The 19,698-nt window shown below is 42.0% G+C and overlaps 1 protein-coding gene across 1 annotated transcript in view; it reads left to right on the top strand.

Moving 5' to 3' along the window:
• The window catches only part of CHAT (choline O-acetyltransferase), a 52,166-nt gene extending 34,048 nt beyond the window's left edge, over window positions 1-18,118 (top strand). Inside the window, exons 12-15 of the mRNA XM_081913623.1 lie at window positions 3,374-3,515; window positions 7,681-7,743; window positions 12,154-12,291; window positions 16,514-18,118. Of these exons, the coding sequence (XP_081769749.1) occupies window positions 3,374-3,515; window positions 7,681-7,743; window positions 12,154-12,291; window positions 16,514-16,783 (613 nt within the window). The 3' untranslated portion in view covers window positions 16,784-18,118. The remainder of the gene's footprint in view (window positions 1-3,373; window positions 3,516-7,680; window positions 7,744-12,153; window positions 12,292-16,513) is intronic.
• The last annotated feature ends 1,580 nt before the right edge of the window (window positions 18,119-19,698 follow it).

The following is a 19,698-nucleotide window of genomic DNA, read 5'->3' as shown; positions in this document are numbered from 1 at the left end:
TCTCATCAGATGCCTCTATTGTTTTGATCACTATTAATCTTATTCCACACCACCTTGAGAACCAAATGATTGAAAGGGGGAGGTATATCAACACACAAGAGGCAAGCAAGCAAACAGATAGGACAACTGGACAAATGATCCTCCCTCCCCTTGGCCAGCTTTTGCTACACCTGTCTTCGGTCATTCTGCTTCCAGTGTGCAGGTCAGTTCCCAACTCCCACCTTCCTGTTGCCCAATCAAACCAACCTCACGCCCTTCTGAAAAGGGCAGCCCTGTGTGGCATTTCCTTCCTTCTCTGCACAAACTGTAGTACAACCTAGGCCTTGGCCTAATGTCATTACATGATGCATTTCCCCACCTCTGATCCACTTCACTGGCTGTTGCTAACAGCAGTGCTGGATTTAGGACAATGCAAAAAATTATTATTATTATTATTATTATTATTATTATTATTATTATTATTATTATTATTTTTCCCCAGCCAGTCTGGGTGGCTTCCAACAGAATATTAAAAACACGATAAAACATCAAACATTAAAAACTTCCCTATACAGGGCTGCCTTCAGATGTCTTCTAAAAGTCCGGTAGTTGTTTATTTCCTTGACATCTGATGGGAGAGTGTTCCACAGGGCGGGCGCCACTACTGAGAAGGCCCTCTGCCTGGTTCCCCTGCACAGGGGGGCAAGCCAAGGGGGCACAAAACAACAACAACAACAACAACAACAACACAGGTGCCTACTGGGAAGATCCAAGCAACTGTACCAAAAAGAATTATTGTGAAAATAAGAATTGGGGGGGGGGGATTTTTGTCCTCACTCAGGGTGCCATTTTACTAAAGTAAAATGGTCAAACCAATAAGTAGCTGTTCAACCACTTCCAGCCTCCTAGTTGTGGTGCAGCCATGAAGGAAACCAAGCCCACTCTGCAGTGAACAAGCAGAAGAGTAATAGGCCCTAATTAACAGACAAATCAGAGTATATAGAAGCAGATTATCCTCGTTGCCATTAGAATCTGAAGAGTAGCAAACATTCCCTGCTTAAAGCATCGTGAATTTAACTGGGAAATTAAATGAGACGCCCTGGAGCCATGTAAAAAAGAAAAGGGGGGGAACAGCTTTGCTAGACAGCAAACATTTATCAGCGTAACATTAAAGAAAAAGGGGCATGTGAAGATGGAGGTGAACAAAGGGCATTCTACAAAATTAAGGTGCTTAGCTGCTGCTCTGCGACCCAGCCAGGTTTGCTTTCAATGTAGATAAATGGCTTTGAAATTCTCTTCAGTAAATTAATCTAAAGAGTGGGGTAGGGAGCAACATACACATTCCCTTGGAGCCTTCGCTGTGTTGCTTTTCAGCATGGGATCTTTAACGTGAAACAGCAAGCTTTTCCACCCAGTTGATCAAAGCATGCCCTGGCCTCATTCTAGCCTTGGTAGGGCAGCACATTCCTTCAACTGCAAGCCTCAATGCCACAATAACAATGTGATATCCTTTCTGTGCAATAGACTGTGAGGAGGAAAGATAGTTGTGCCTATAAATTGGTTCGATGTGTCCTCCACTGTAAGCTAAGGACCAACGTTGCCTCAGCCAACTGCCATCTGTCAACCACAACCTGGAGGACCTCACAGCGGAGGAAATACAGATGTGAGAACTGCCACTAGAGTGTCTAGAAATACTATGCTTTAACTTTAAGGCCATTTCACACAATCCATTGCAACAAGCACATCTTCACAACTGGATTATGGAATTCAGTGTCACAAGCTGTGATGACAGCCACCCGTTTAGATGGCTTTTAAAAGAGATTATACACAGCCCCGATAGACCAATTGCTCATGAAGATAAGCTATGATGGAACCTCCAATTTATGTTCTTCTGGTCTTAAACATGGAGTTTGTGCTCAGCTGGGATTTGCAGCCCGTGTGATCTGTGCCTATACATGTGTTTTCAGTTTGTCACTTTCATACTTTCCATTGTTACATTAACTCCTGAAAAATATACCATCCTAGTTCACACACTATAGTAAACCATAGTTAATGATTTCAGCCAAACTGGGCTATTTAGCTCCTTACCACTAGTGCTAGGGAGAAACCAACTACAATCTCTTAGCGTCATGTCCAAATCAGGGATAATGGTTTGTTTCACTCATACAAGCCATGATCAGTAAATAAGCCAAGAACAAACTTTGACTTATCACCATGGTTTAAAGCAAAAACAACAACAACCTTTGATCTCTAGTTTGTGCATGTCTTTCTAAGCAAGGGATTCGTCCCAGTATTATGGAGGATGAGTGAAGGGGGCACAATCAGGTTCCGCAGGACAGAGGCGGATTTAGGGCAAAGTGACTGGTTCTGCCCAGGGGGCTGGGCCTAGGAGGCACCTCAGAGCACCCCAACTATGGCATAGTGAATTGAGAAGAATATAAGGTGAGAGTCAGGGAGGTGCTGACTTTAGGCCTCACACAGCGCACCGCTGAAATGTGAAAGACCAAAGTCTGCTCCTGCTTCTCGCTTGCTGATTGTGGCCTTCCTGCAATCAGGAGTAAATTTCTGGCACTTTTGAAACTACCCCTATTTTGGCGGGGAGTGGAAAGATCAACGCTTCTGGACCTCTCCACTCCAATGGACATAGAATGGTGGATGCATATCATCTATGATGCCTTAAATTTTCAAAGCACGCATCAGGCCCTCTTATAGCATACAGTAGTACCTTGGTTCCCAAATTCAATCCGTTCTGAAAGTCTGTTTGACTTCAAAAATGTTCGCAAACCAAGGCACAGCTTCTGATTGGCCCCAAAAACAATGCCGACAGCTGAAACGGACGTTCACAAACCGGAACACTTACTTCCAGGTGTGTGGCGTTTGGGAGTCAATTCGTTTGGAGCCAAGCCATTCGGGAATCAAGGTACCACTGTACCAGTATCATGCCCTGGTACATAGCATAGGAATCGCTGCTCTTCCATGTCTCCCTTTAATCACAGAACAGTATGGTGTTGTTTCTTCTATTGAATTGAAATAAAAAGAGTTGCCATCCCACAAGCCAATGATGAATCATGCCGTGATTTCATTATGTAGCACGATTGACATATTCCTTGAGCTTACAACAAGCAAACGGCTTTACTAGCCCTGTCGTCAGACATAAAGGATTTCTTGGCTAGTACTGCATTAACCAAAATGAATTCAGCCATACGTGCATCAATCTTGTCGTTTAAAGGGGGGATGCCATGTCTAGCCTTTGTCTAGAACTCTATTATCATAAACATGAAATATTATGCCAAATAAAAGTCAAGGCTGCAAAACGAAAACCCGGAGAGCCTATTTTTATTTCATACCATCACTCCCCGCTAAAATCACTATATGTATTTCACCATGCCTGTAGATTATATGGGAGACTTGTTCCCACCTATGAAAGCGCTTCCATACGGCGGTTTGAAGAAGGAAGAGTAGACAACATCCGATCTGCGACTCCCGAAGCTTTAACTTTTGTCAAAGGAATGATTGATAAGAAGTCATCTCTGCAGGTAAGAAGATTTACACACACCACTTTATGATGTTATATCCTGCAGGAACAGGGCCAACTCTGGATTTGCTTGAATAAGATCTCCTTAGTAAGACTCCTCTGAATGAGACCACTTTCACCACTCCTCTCTCTCTGGCCCTTCTCTTGCTCAGTTGGAAGGGCCATAGTTCAGTGGGAGAGCATGTGCTTGGCATGAAGAAGGTGAAAGGTGCAATACCTGTTATCTCTAAAGTTCAGAATACGTCCTGTAAGGAACTTGAGAGAGCTACTGCTGCTCATGTTTCTAAAATGGACAAAGGAGTGGGGACTTGGAGGTCCACACAAAAAAAACACACGCTTTGGGCATCACAGTAGAGTACAACTTGGATGCGTCAGCTTTTAATAATAAAAAAACTTGAGGAAAAGTTTTTAAATGACATTTGGGGCATTTGGGAACCCACCAAAAAAACCTGGAGTACTCACTTCACCAAATCTTTATTAGGCATTACAAGTATAAGGTAATGGGACCCCTGACCATTAGGTCCAGTCATGACCGACTGGGGTTGCGGCGCTCATCTCGCTTTACTGGCTGAGGGAGCTGGTGTACAGCTTCTGGGTCATGTGGCCAGCATGACTAAGCCACTTCTGGCAAACCAGAGCAGCACACGGAAACGCCATTAACCTTCCCGCCGGAGCGGTACCTATTTATCTACTTGCACTTTGACGTGCTTTCGAGCTGCTAGGTTGGCAGGACCAGGGACCGAGCAACGGGAGCTCACCCTGTCGTGGGGTTTTGAACTGCCAACCTTCTGATCGGCAAGTCCTAGGCTCTGTGATTTAACCCACAGCGCCACCCGCGTCCCTATTACAAGTATAGGCCACCATAAAACATCCGTATATAAAATTTTAAAATTATACAAATAAACAGCCATGCATAATACGTGGTAACAAGAATTTTCTTGGAACTTCTTCCCACTAAATGGTGCCATTTGCCACTCTAAGAGATATTATTGACAAATACTCAGCCCCCCCCCACCTTGCAGTTAAAAATTGGAGTCTGCCTGTGGTCCTCAGATTAACCAACACTAAATTAAAGGATCCAGTCAGCAAAGCAATGAGATTGTTGTGATAGATTGCCCATAATTTTTGGAAGCAAATCTGAGCTTTTAATTCTACTTCTGATTTGGCCGCAGCAATTTTGTAAAGGGCGGGTTTTGTTTTTGTTTTTTTAAGGGTGATTTGAAGAGTTGGCAGCTTCCATACAGTGCAGCTGCCCACATTGCACTATTATAAAGGGGTGTCCCATGTCATGATGCCTCTTGCCGTAGTGGGTTTTCCATCCCTCAAAGAAAGGTGTGCGCCTTTGTTTTAAAAATTAAAACACTCTCAATTTGTTTGATATCGTAATGGAATAAGATGACTTCGTTTTCATTGTCCACACTCAAATTTTGGTCAAGGAGATAAAGAACTACACAACTTTTAGAAGACATCTGAAGGAAGCCCTGTTTTGGGGATTTTTTATGTTTGATGTTATATTATGTTTTTATATGTTCTGTAAGCCAAATGGGTGGGGTATAGTAATAGTAATAGAAATAGTAGTGGTAGTAATAGTAATAACATGATAACCAAATTAATTTAGAAGCCGCTTCAAATCCACATAAGTTCCAGTGTGTATAGGCCCTGGATCGCCTTTAAACATTTAGTAAGGGACAATGTAAGGACATGGGTGGCGCTGTGGGTTAAACCACAGAGCCTAGGACTAGCCAATCAGAAGGTTGGTGGTTCGAATCCCCGCGATGGGGAAGCTGTACGCTGGCTCCCAATAAAGCGAGATGAGTGCCGCAACCCCCGAGTCGGCCACGACTGGACCTAATGGTCAGGGGTCCCTTTACCTTTACCTTTAATGGGCAATGTAGGGACGCGGGTGGTGCTGTGGTCTAAACCACTGAGCCTAGGGCTTGCCGATCGGAAGGTCGGCAGTTCGAATCCCTGCGACGGGTTGAGCTCCTGTTGCTTGGTCCCAGCTCCTACCAACCTAGCAGTTTGAAAGCATGTCAAAGTGCAAGTAGATAAATAGGTACCGCTCCGGTGGGAAGGTAAACGGCATTTCCGTAAGCTGCTCTGGTTTTGCCAGAGGGAGAAGGGAAAAGAGTGATGAACTCTTTCCCTATCTGGCAATTTTCAGCTCAAAATCACATCAACCCAGCTGCTTCCTCCACCCTCTTCACATCGACATAAAGCTCCAGAAACAAACGTACATCTGGAATCCTACAGGGGGAAATCAGCTTGGAGGAGCCATTTCAGCGTGGGAAAATGGTAGGCAGGCAAGCAAAGAATTAAGCACCCACTCGCAGCTCTCGACTGCAACGTCCCAAAGATGCTTTTCTTCACGAACAAACAAAAAGTCTGCCAAGGCACACATTTGTTTGAAGTGTGCCCTTCACCCCTAAGGAAAGCAATTCAGTGGTGCTTGCAGTACAAATGAGCACAGCAGGGAGCTCAGTGGGCCAATTCTGTACCTTCTCCCACTATATTTTCTCCCCCTGAGGTAATTATCCCATCTCACCTCATAGCATTTGAACTCGTTAAATCTTTCCAGCTACAAATGCAATATACTTTAGTGTTTCCTTTCAACATTTTGACTTCCTTTTTGCAGCTGGAGACAATTGGTTTTTTGGGGGGGTGGGAACGACTCGGAGGTGTAAAAGAGACTGTCACCCTCGCTGGTTTTGCCCAGGTGTTTTCTCTGACCCAACAGACCTGGTGCATGTTTGAGAAGCACCCAGAAAATATGGGGAAAGTGCAAATGGAGAAGACAGTGGAATGAATGTGTCACATGCCATGGCGATAGTGCCTTTGCCATCGCACTTGTAACTCTGAAAAAGCCGTCTCTATTTTAAAAATGGAACAACAGTGGTACCTCAGTTTTCGAACGTCTCAAAAGTCACATGTTTCCATTTTCAAACGCTGAAAACCCCAAAAGAAATGCTTCCATTTTTCAACGCACCTCAGAAGTCGAACGGCTTCCGCTGAGTTTGTTTCAATTTTTTCTATTGAATTTGCAGACCGCCCTTTGTGCCTTGGTTTTCGAACATTTCAGAAGTCGAATGGTCTTCTGGAATGGATTACATTCGAAAACCAAAGTACTGCTGTACATGTTAGGGCTGATGCTGAAAACAGTGGACCACCATCATCTGTTCCACCTGCCCCTGTTAATATTTGGTAATGTTACATAAACCCCAGTTTCCAAGCAGTGAAAGACCTCAGGGGAGCCATAACATACATTGGGCTTGGCTTCCTAAAACAATGTCACTGGAGCCCTTGCAATACTCAGATGTAACTTCTCAGCAAAAGTAAGAATCCAATGCATTCTAAGTAACCGCCACACAATAACTATTTGGGATAGCAAAGGAAAGGGATGGGGAACTAATTCAATTCAGTTCACATTTAAAGCTGAATGTATAAAATTCACACTTCCAAAGCAATATGAGAACCAAAACACAGCCATCCTTCAAAATGCACACTTATCCAGATTTTGATACAGTTGTCCAACCAACTTGTGTTCACAAAAATGCATTGGAGGGAGGGGGAATGTGCATAAAAAGTAATATATCTGCACTAGGTTTATTCAAATGCATGTATGTTTGATAGGTTTACATGGAAAATCCATTAAAATATTTTAATAAATACATTAGTGAAAGCAACATACAAAAATGCATTATATTACTGGAAAATGCGTTCAAAAATGTGTACATCCATAGATGTGCTTATTAGGAGAAATTTGCACAAAAATGCTGAAGAATTTTCATGAAGATTGCATTTTTAAAAAAAATTGCTACAGAAATGTGGCAAACTGAATGTAAGATTGGACAAATGAGAATGAGATGATTTTTATTTGCTTGTCTACTGCTTGTAAAAGCTGCATTCAATCCATGGGTGTAGCTGAGGAAGGGTAGGGGCAGCTGCCCCCTCCCAAATCAATAAAATCTATACAAATCTGAGGTTCTGCCCCCCCCAAAAAAACCCTGCCTCCAACAAAAGACTGCACCCCCTAACAACAATCCTGGCTACATCCATGATTCAATCCACTATCTTTAATGAAATTTGTGTAATCTAAGAGTAATAGTACTTTGGTTACAAAGCCTTCTGCCAGTTTATTATTTCTAAATATTTCTTTTTGCCTATAGGATTCTGAGAAAATGCAACAGTTTAAGGATGCCATAGCAGCTCAGACAAATTACACTATTTTGGTAAGCAAACGTTGTCTTGATAAAACTCAGTTGTTTGGCATGCCTAACCATGAAATTAATTTATTCTTCAAAAGTCAGTAGATTAAAAAATGGAGCACAATACTGACAAACACCCTATACGTTTCCACAAAATGTAGAGCATACAGACCAAAGAAAACTGTCCTCCATCTTTACCAGATTTGGAATTTGAGCTGGGTCTTTTTCCCTGTTTGTAGATCCACCCTTGGTTTATTGAATTAGCTGGATCATTATTTGCACACTGAATAATAGGGTGACACTTTAGTATCAATGACAATGAATGCTTTCTTCTTCTCAGTTATCAAAATAAACAATGATTCTCAAAAAAGCCATATTATGACCAATCTATCTAATGGAATTTATTCAACCTAGTTTAAATGGTTAAGGTATTCTTGAATTTTCAGATTCAGTTTCGCTGCCAATCATTACAGGTTTGTGGGGATGGGTGCAAAACAGCATTAATCAATGTTTATTATGGCAAACAGCCAGCATATATATATATATATATATATATATATATATATATATATATATATGCCATTTTGATATGTTATAGTTCTAAGGATTATTTGCTTTACATGTTTGTTGCATATGCAGCCTAAGTTAGTTATAATTCAGTCCCACTGAAGTCAGTGTCAAATGTTAGTAATGACTAACTGAAGGCTTGTTCATTTCAGTGAGATCTGTGTGCAACTAGCTTAGTCTAGCTCCTCCCCTAAATTTATATATTGCACCTAGATAGGATGTCCAAGGGGTCTCCCATCCTGGATACTGTTTGTGTCATTCCTTACTTAGCTTCAGCGGTACAGCATCACTTGATCTCAGATCATCCTCTTAATCCAGTGGTGGCCAAACTTGGCCTCCAGCTGTTTTTGGACTATAACTCCCATCATCCCTATCTGAAAGGACCAGTGGGTCAGGGATGATGGGAATTATAGTTCCACAACAGCTGGAGGGCCAAGTTTGGCCACCACTGTCTTAATCCCACAATTGGCATGCTAATTAATGGATGACAAATCTCTTGTGCTTCAGAGTTAGGTTAGGACGCAGACTGAAATAAACTAATAATTAATGGTACATCCTTGAGTAGACTTAGGAATTTAATTCTCAGAGACTAGATGTAAATTTCCCGTCAGCTTTGATCATTTATATTTCCTAATTACTTTTAAAGTAGCACACTTTGAAACATTTGCTTAGCTCATCAGTTGGGGCGTGAAGAATGACAGAGCCTAAATTGCCAACTTTTGAACTTGCTCCCACTGCTGGACCTTTAACAGCCACTTGATCTGCAGCAGCAGTTAGTAGGAGCTTTATTATTTATTTGCAAACATTTCTGAAGATGGATGATAAAACGTCCTTCATATGAAGTAGTGCAAAATATAACACAAATTGGTAGAGCGGATTAATACATCACCACATCTAACTTCCATTCAAAGTGAAGAACAAGAAAGCCACAGTTGGTATTCTTTCTGGCCCAATAGGAAAAATACCCATCTCATTATTAACAACAACAAAATTCATCACAGAGGAATGTTATTTAGTTGTCCCTTTGTTAGAAAAACAGTGCTGCTGGATTACACTTGTCATCTTAAAAAAAAATTTTTTTAATAGTATATCCATCCCCACCCCTGCGCTGACTCACCTTTTATTTTGTAAGCTCAGCTTAGTCTCTTTCTCTTCCGACATGATATTAATCTATCTTGGAAAAACATCGTGGGTCAGAGGCTTATAAATCATGTTGGATAGCAAAATATTTCCATTGATCCTTCAGTCTGTTCCTCTTGATGGGGTAGAACTGATGGTGACCAGTCTTAGGTTTTATGATCTTTTCTCAAAAGTCATTTAATATGTGCACCAGTGGACATGCCAGTATTAGTCTCCAGGGTGCAAGTTTTCCAAATGAGGCATGAAAGGTTAATTCATTCCTTGGCCTTAACATCATCCATCTAAGACATTAGCAAAGGCAACCACCATTTTGCTTAGCTGGAACCCTCTTCTTCTCCCTTCCTCAATTCTGTGAAACTGAACGTTTAGATTCTGCCTCTGCCACAAACTCACTACATGGCCTAAGGAAAGCTACTGCCTCCGACTCAGATCCCTCTCTGTAAACTAAGAATAACCCCAAACCCTACTTTATAGGGTTGTTGTAAATATTACTGTTACAGTGTATGAGAGATGGTTTGAACATAAGCAAGTACTTTTTGTAAATGCTCACCTTGGGCCACCATACTCTACCTTCCAGGGTTGTTGTGCAGATTAAGTAGCAAAGGGCAAAACCACATTGCTCTTTGGAGGAAAGGAAGCAAAGGCAGATCTAGGAGAGCGTGAACGGTGCTATGGCACCAGGCACAGAACCTCTGGGGTGCCACAACTATGGCATCCAACAGAAGGTGGGAGACAGGGAGTGCCAGATTTTGGCATCGCACAGGGCCCCACTGAAATTTGAGACACCAAGTTCCGCCACTGAGGGCAAGATATAATGATGTTGTTGTTTAATCATTTAGTTGTGTCCGACTCTTCATGACCCCATGGACCAGAGCACACCAGGCACTCCTGTCTTCCACTGCCTCCTGCAGTTTGGTCAAACTCATGCTGGTAGCTTTGAGAACACTGTCCAACCATCTTGTCCTCTGTCGTCCCCTTCTCCTTGTGTCCTCCATCTTTCCCAACATCAGGGTCTTCCAGGGAGTCTTCTCTTCTCATGAGGTAGCCAAAGTATTGGAGTCTCAGCTTCAGGATCTATCCTTCCAGTGAGCACTCAGGGCTGATTTCCTTAAGAATGGATACGTTTGATCTTCTTGCAGTCCATGGGACTCTCAATAGTCTCCCCCAGCACCATAATTCAAAAGCATCAATTCTTCAGCGATCAGCCTTCTTTATGGTCCAGCTCTCACTTCCATACATCACTACTGGGAAAACCATAGCTTTAACTATACGGATATAATGATAAATGAAATAAATACATGCATACTTTCCCATTTCTTATGGACCTGTGCCTCTTCATGTTATTTCTGCAGTTTTTCTGCTCTAACTCATCAATAGTTCCCCAATTTATTTCTAGGTGGAAACAAACCAAGTGGAGGTAATATGAGACAGACACCATTTCTCATAGTGTGCTCACACCAATGTTTAAATAGGTTTGGCAGGTTTTCGAAGCACTGTAACACCCTGCAAGACCTGTTTTAAACAGAGATGACCACAAGATCAGCTTGCATACCAGAAGCTACCATGCCTCAGATATCACTGTCAGCCGTCTGGGGGTGGGTGGGGGGAATTATCTGTCACCAGGCTCCTCAATTGAATATTTGATCAGGAGGGAGAAAATCAATAACATGCACTAAACGTGGTGTTTGAACATATTCTAACCTTAACTTGGGGGGGGGAATATTAGGGGCATTTGTCATGTTTTAAAATATTCTGCAACTCAGTAGGTTATACTTCTCTTTCAATTATTTAGATTTTTATGTGAGAAATTAGGGAACTGAACACTGTTAAAATACAAATTTAAATGTGTTGAAGAGCTGTGCACACACATATATGTGATTTCTAGGGATAGTCACCTGAAAAAATGTGCAGTGCAGGTCTAGCAAGAAACTTCACTGAGTTTAGTGGGATGTATTCCCAGGTGTGTTTAGGATTGCAAACTTAATTTACTACTTTGAGTTTAGATTTGACTAATATTGTATCCATTCCAGTTGCCTGATCTACGTTGACATAGATGACGTTCCTTCAATGTGTTGCTAATTTTAGGAAACACTAGAAGGTAGGGGGTTTTCTCATGGGAAAAGTATAGAAAAGCAAACATTTCCATTGCGCATCACCGACTGACCAGTCACTCTGAGTACTGTAGCTCTGTGAGGTGTATAAGGTCTCTGAACAACTATCAACACCAGGAATTTTTTTCAGCCAGAACTCAGTTATGGCACCTCCCAGATGGGCGCCATTGCCATTATAGGAGAACAAGGGTTGCATTTATGGTGAGTTCTGGAACCTCTTTTTCAAGAAAAATAGCACTCCTCAACAAACCATGGTTCCCAGAATTCTTTGGTAGAAGCCATGACTATTTAAAGTGGTATGGCACTGGTTTAAATCCATAGTGCAAATGGGGCCACAGTGTGTAGGATCTGGAAGCATGCTCTGAACCCACCAGAAACAATTGCAGGCAATAGTATATTACACTGATAGAGCTCTCCTAAGTCCCAGTGAGTTCAGTGGGATATGCTGCAAGGTAAGTGCGCATTGAACCAAAACCGGAAATTGAGGAAATAGAGAATCCCTCCCACTCCAACCAAGCAGCATGAAATTAAGTTCATTGGTACTGACATCCAAGGGATGTGTCTTCAATTTGGGGCATGTTCAGTTACAACCCATTCTATATGCTGTTTTGCCCAGGCTATTACAGGGATGGCAATAGACAACCACTTGCTGGGACTGCGAGAGATAGCCCGTGAACATTTCAAGGAGCTGCCAGACATATTTACTGATGAAACGTATTTGACAAGCAATCGATTTATTCTCTCCACCAGCCAGGTGAGCGAAATTCATATCGGGATTAGTCATAAAAAAGGAACCCCATTATTCTCGCTCTGACAGATGTTATGAATCAGTGACAACCTTCTGACATATGTTGTGGAGGTTTAGTGACTCCGGCAGCACTCCCAAATGCCTCGGGGGTTCTCGTCCCTTTCATTTTTGACAACCAAAATTAATAGCCCAGTGGCAACAAAAAGGTAAGAGGGTGAAATCTAAGGGATGGGCAAACCGTGGTCCACAGACCTGATGTCTACCACAAAGAAGAGCCCAGATGGATCAAAGCAAAGGCCTCTCTGGTCCAGCTACATAGTCACATGGTGGCCAACCAGGTGCCCATGGGAAGGCCACAAGCATGACGTGAATAAAGCAGCCTTCACCCGCTCATGATCACCAGGAACTGGTATTTAGAGGCAATTCTCCTGAAATAACAGGTGTAGTACAGTCATACCTTGGAAGTCAAACAGAATCCATTCCAGAAGTCCGTTCGACTTCCATAACATTCGGAAACCAAAGAGTGGCTTTTGATTGGCTGAAGGAAGCTCCTGCAGCCAATCGGAAGCCACTGAAGCCTCATTGGACATTCGGTTTCCGAAAATCGTTTGAAAACTGGAACACACAATCATGGGTTTTGATCGTTTGGGAGCTGATTTGTTTGGGAGCCAAGGCATTTGAGATCCAAGGTACAACTGTACACAGTTGCCATGACTAATCATCATTTGTAAACTACCAGATAAATCTGTTTTATCTAACTCATTCCTAAAGAAATGAAAGTGGTTTCCAAAAAGTTGCATGCAAGAGAAAGTCCATATTTTGTTACATTGCTCTGACTCCAAGAGGCACAGAAAGAGGCAGAGCTGCTTAATTTTGGACCGCTCCTCTGGAGAACATCTGCCTCTCCCAATGGCAGCCTAAGATAGTTTTATTCAAATGGGCTTTTGGTGGCTACAAGTTGAGTAGAATAGGGGTGGATATGCTTGTTTTTGTTATAAAAAACAAATCATATGCCAGTCTTTGTCACATTAGATTTCAGGACAGCGTACAAAATAAAATCAATAGAATAAAACAAAAATAAAACAGCAGACAAGCCATAAAACAGACTGAAACTAACTTTGTTAAAATACCTGGGTGCTTTGCCAGACTCTTGGGGGATCGCAATATTAGAGCCAGGCAAAAATGCCCTCTTTAGACAGAGCATATTATTTACTCACCCCAAGCACTACGGAAAAGTAGCAGTCCAATTAATTAAATAAGGCTCTCCTCTATCTCTTACACTCACTGCCATCTAGCTGAGTGTGCCTGGGTGTGTAAGTCCACAACAAAGAAACAGATCAGATTTCGAAACATCAAGTATGATACAAGGACCACTTCCATTAAAGTCAATGGGACTCCATTGCTGTAGGAGAAAAAGGGAAAACACTCTCTCCTGCTGGCTCATACCTACTGTCGAGAGCCCGATGGCTCATACATCAGTATTACTTATTAGTATCATCATTAAAGAAAGTGCTTTTAATTTTCAAAGTGCTGTGTAGTCTCTTGTCTCATTTGCCTTCAAAACAACACTGTCATGTAAATAGGTCACTACTCTTTTCATTTTACAGACCGAGAATTGAAAATTAGATATTCCTTCAAAGCCACCCACTAACTACATGATAAGTAGGAATTTTATCCTAGGCAACTACCCCTCAGCAGAAAGTTTGGGGACAAGAGAAACCAATTTCCATGGGCTCCTCCTAAACCTGAATTGCTAGCTGCATCCAGCATACCCTCACCAATTTTTCAAACTTTGTAGAAAAGGAGTCCTATAATAATTCCTATCTGCTGGATTTAAGCTGCAAAAAACACACAGCTGACCCCAGAAATCACCCATGCCCCTCTTTGCATCGTGCTCAGGACAAACTCCAAGATGCAAAAGGCATTCTTTAATCTACAGACCGAGTGTGGCCTTACAAGTTGATTAATGATCTGGGTTCTTTGTTTCTAAAATTGTAATTTCTACTGTTTAAATTAAAGCATTCTTCAAGCCACAAAGCCCACCAGCATTTAGCAAGATCACATTTCTGTATATACAGTAGCAATTTTAAAGACATATTTAATACACCTGAGATAATGAATTTGATGAAACTGTATGTCAGATATATACAGTGCTTTCTTTCTTTTTTTAAAAAAAATGTTTAGAGGTACTCTCATTTTCCTACTCAAATTGAAATACTGCCCCTCAGTGAGGCCAAACTTAGATTCACAAAATGTTTAGGGGTATGCATACCCCTGTGTCCCCCCGAAGAATATATATATATATATATAGAGAGAGAGAGAGAGAGAGAGAGAGAGAGAGAGAGAGAGAGAGAGAGAGAGAGAGAGAGAAGACCTCTGGACTGAAAGGGGGTGGTGCTAATACAATGCACAAACACAACAGCCTTAATAAGTAATTGGATCCAGCCATGATGTCTGTGGCTTTTCAAACATGACAGAGTATAACCAGAATACCACTACATAAATTCTCCAAGAAACTATCCATGGGCAAAAAAGTGAATCTGAATAGCTTCATAGCCTTCGGCTGTTGCACAGCAAATTTATCTGACAATTCTATGACTCTATTAGTGGGACTAATGGTCTGTCCTGTGCCATTAAAAAGCCAAATGTCATCTCTGAAAGCTTGAGTACAACAAAAAGCAGGAATGCATGGATTTCTGAACAAATAACATCTTCGCTTTACTAGGGAGCATTTTATCCCATTACAACATTATAGAATAATCAAAGCTTTAATTGGAGGGGGCGTGGATCCAGCTAAGCGATACCATCAGTGTGCACTGATTCCTAAGCTTCCTCCCGACAGTAAATCTTTGAGATTTATGCAAGCCCTTCCAGTAAACTGAATGAAATCTCAAGAGCAGTTGGGTATTAAAACCACAGGAATACGGAAGCAATCTTTAACCACCGGTACAGTTCTTATTCAAGAGAGCCAATGAGCAAAAGAAACAATGAGCACATTATGCACATTTAAAGATCATACCATTTTATTTTTTTTACAAAGATAATCAAATCATATTGGGCAAGATCTCTAGGCAAGATCAGAAACCCAAGAAGACTTTAGACTTGCTTTTCTAGAACAGGCGCCACCTGCTCCCTTGACATGCGGCAAACCATATTTGAAAATCAGGGTTTCAAAAGCATTTTGTGGTGTGGCGTGGTTGTGTGTGTGTGTGTGTGTGTGTGTGTGTGTGTGTGAGAGAGAGAGAGAGAGAGAGAGAGAGAGAGAGAGAGAGAGAGAGAGAGAGATTCAAATTAAAATAGTAAAAAAATCCACTGGGCTTGTCTATGCCTCTTGTGTCAGTCTTCAGATCCTCTTCAACCCGGCCTTTGGCTAATATTCTATAGCCTTTCAAATGTCTCTGTGGGAAGGGAGGGTTATTGTTTTGCTGTTTTGATTTACTTGTTTTAATCCTGTGTTTTATGCTGTGAACCACTCTGAGATATTATGAAGGATGGTATAATAGTAATAATAATAATAATAAATTAAAATGTATCAAGATTGTGCAATTGTATGTAAGAACCATTTTAAGCAATGGTCCAAATCCAGGAAAATATATTTGAATAAATACTAAACCAAGCAAAACTCTCTCCTTCATACAGCAAAACTTGTGTCTGAGTTACCAACAGAAATAAGAGTCCGAGCAGGAAACAAGAAACAAGTGGGAGGTGTTTGCATGTTTGGAGAAGTACGGCGCCTTTTTAAAAAAATCATCGAAGGGGTCACCTTTTGTGGGAAAAAACCAGCTGAATGAAGACTTAAGCATGCTCAGGGGCTTTGAGGAGCAACATAAAGTTGATCCTTGGTTGGAAAACTTTGGAGAGAGGGGTAAATTGGGCAGCTAGAGCCCCTCAGAGCTTATAGCATCCTATGGGAGGGTATGGGTGGGTGGCTTACTGGACCCCTGAACAGGACCACTCCTGCTTGTGGGGGGCAGGTTAGCATATTCTGGAACCATTTATTGCAAGTCCCAATTTTAACTATTATTTTGCATTTCCTATACTCCTGGACTAAGAAGGCAAGATCTGAGCTATGTGATGCTATGTAATTCTTTACAATTACTAAGTTATTTCAACAGTACTTTTCTATTCGGCAAACCGCCCTGAGACCTCTGGGTATAGAGCGGCATATATATTCAATAAATAATAAGAAAATAATGATACCTTAATGTAGCTTCATTTCTTTGTTCAGGTTCCAACCACCATGGGAATGTTCTGCTGCTATGGACCTGTGATTCCCAATGGCTATGGTGCTTGCTATAATCCACAGCCAGAGCATATATTATTCTGCATCTCCAGCTTTAAAGACTGCAAAGAGACCTCCTCCAGCAAATTTGCTAAAGCTGTGGGAGAAAGCCTCATGGATATGAAACAGCTGTGCAACAAATGCAACTTGCCCAAGACAACCACTCCAACTAAACAAGGAGCACCTTCAACACCTCGACCTGGCAGTAAGCACTAAGTGGCTGCATCCACACATAATGCTGAGCTCTGATTTGTTTCAACCGTGGTTTGTTCAGCAACCCATGAGTCATCTCACAGATGAACAATCAAGCCACAGCTTGTTTATCCAGAACTTTTCTAACTATACAGTACTTGCTAGAGCAGGCTTCCCCAAACTTGGCCCTCCAGATGTTTTGGGAATACAACTCCCATCATCCCTAGATAACAGGACCAGTGGTCAGGGATGATGGAAACTGTAGTCCCAAAACATCTGGAGGGCCAAATTTGGGGATGCCTGTGCTAGAGCATCTAGGATGGGCTAGCCAAACCAACCATGGTTAAGTAGGGTTGTTGAGTTCAGACATAGTGCCAAACTATAATTGAAACAAGCCATGGTTCATAAGCCAAAACAAAACCACAGTTACTCTGCTGAGCTGGGTGCAGATGCCCAAACAAACCACACTTTGTCTAAGCAAACCATGGCTTAAGTATTATGTGTGAACCATGTTATGTGTGAACCATGGCCCTAAGGGTGCAATGTCTTTCCTCCGTTTTGCAGCTGCTTCTTAAGGTAGAATGTTGTCACTGTACAAATGCAAGCTATAAAGACCCTATATATTGCAGGGAGGAGATTTCTTTTATCTTTCGCTGTGGTCTCCACCAGTATTTATCAAGAAGAGAGTGTAAATGATCTAAAAAGCTGGTGTTTCAGTTCTGCAGAACACGACTGATAATTATCAATCTGAGATAGAATGCAACTCATCTCCATGCTTGCTTAGAAATATCCAGTTATCAATAAGTAACATTTTGCGAAAGGTTGTGGCTGAAGCACAGTGTATCGCCCAAGACATCCGTCATTGCTCAGAAGCCAAATTATTCATTGTTGAGCGTTCTGAGTCAAAGCTCCCAGCATGAATGTATGTTAGGGATGTGTTTTTGTCCTGCACATGTGATATGTGAAGCAACTCTGAGCCTTTTCTTTTCCTAGCGGTCACCCCAACATACCACTTGACCTCTCAGGAGACAACATGGTATTGTAGATAGTATCACGGTCATGGGTTGTGACCAGTTCCCATTGAGACTGGTGGGGTAGGAAGGAGCGAAACCAAAAGTAGATGGAGCCAGAGCCAAAGGCAGGAAGATGGGCCGGGCTGAGGGCAGACTAATGTTGATGGAGTGATGCTCCACTCACCCTCATGAACCAACCTCCACTGTCAGCCACAGAACTCAATGGGGTGACTTTGAGCCATTCCCACCCTCTCAGCCTAACCTGCCACAGGTGTGGATAAAAAGGGAATAACCCCATGCAAGACTGCACTAAGCTCCACAGAAGAAAGATGAGATAGAAATGCACAGAAGAAAGATGAGATAGAAATGCAGAAAGACTTTGGACATTTTGAAAATGTGAGGAGCTTCTATTAGATTATATTTTCCTACAAACACACACACACAAGCAGAGAAGTCCTGATGTGAGCCCCCCCCCTGAGCCCCCCAGGTATAGGGCAGAATAATAATAATAATAATAATAATAATAATAATAATAATAATAATAATATACCCAAAGGTACTTTCTGAACCACCTCATACAAATTAACTTACTAAACTAGCAGGCAGATGAAAGTCTGCTAGAATAGCTCTCAGACCTCAGGTGGTACAGCATATATTTTTATATTTTTTGTCGCTGTGGGTTTTGTGTCATCATAGTTTTCATGGAGAGACCCCTATTGCTTCCTCTGACTTTGGTCCAGGGGCCTGCCCATCAGACTGTGAACAGACCGCTTGGAAGTGGTATGTCTGAGGTTTTTTGGCAGGGTGGGTTGAGAAGCTTCGGCATCATGTTTCCCAACTGCTAAGCCGCATGCAAGACTGGAATTTGTGGCAGCTTCATAAGTGGTGAAGTTCCTCTTGCTGTCGGATGCAGAGAAGTCTCTTGTACACATGCTGGTGTGAACCTATAGGGTCTCTCTTAAAAGGGTTCAGATGCACAGAGAATCTGCTTTGCATGTAAAACAGCCCAGGTTCAGTTCTTGGCATCCCCTGTCCCAAACCCTTTGAGATCTGCTGCCAGCGTAGGCGAAATTGAGCTAGATGGACCAATTTGGTATAAGACCAATCCTTAGGTTCATCCTGTGTTCTCTTGGCTGCATCCGTTCATGAACAATTCCATTGTCATCATCACCACTGTCCTCCTCCTCCTCCCCATCATTACTCTGCATCTTAAGATATCTCAGGACAGCCTGGTGCCATCTCAGTGTTTTGGACTACAACTCCCATCAACTCCAGCCACAGGCAGTGGGAGTTGTAGCCCAACACATCCGGAGGGTGCACCAGGTTTGGCAAAGGCTCTCTTGGGATATGTCTGTGTGAAAACGTTCTGCTTCTGATCTCTGCAAGTCACCTGGAAGTTTGTATCTATCTAACAGTTGATGCAGCTGACAATCTAAACTCAAGGGATATGTTGCCCTGTATAACATGATGCATTTTCCCCCCTTGGGGTATCTTCTGAAACTTTCAGGTTTAGGGCTAAGATCTAGTAGAAGAATAAGCTCCAGCTACGTCCTAAACTCACAGGTTTCAGCTCTGTAAATGGCAACATAGCTCACAATTAAAACTGGGTAACGATGGAAATTTCAGAGTTGGGGATGCATCAAACTATCTTTGAATCAGGTGGAATCAGTGTTTATATGGGATGCTGTGTAACTCACCAATGTGCTGTCAAATGAAATGTGGCTGTTTTCTGCACATACTGTCTGAATACCCTTCTGTGAACATGCCGGGTCATGTAATAACTTGTGACTTAGTAGAGGTTTGTGGGTTTCGTTTTTTCTGTGGATTTCAGGGAATTGTTAGTGCTCAATAACTTCATTTAAAGTTAGCTGTATTAGAGCAGTAGAACGCAAGCTTATTCTGCAGCTTTGAAATATATAACCGCAG

The sequence above is a fragment of the Podarcis melisellensis genome, assembly GCF_964234715.1.
Source record: "Podarcis melisellensis genome assembly, chromosome: 5".
Taxonomy (NCBI): Eukaryota; Metazoa; Chordata; class Lepidosauria; order Squamata; family Lacertidae; genus Podarcis; species Podarcis melisellensis.
This window is presented reverse-complemented; position numbering and strand designations above follow the sequence as displayed.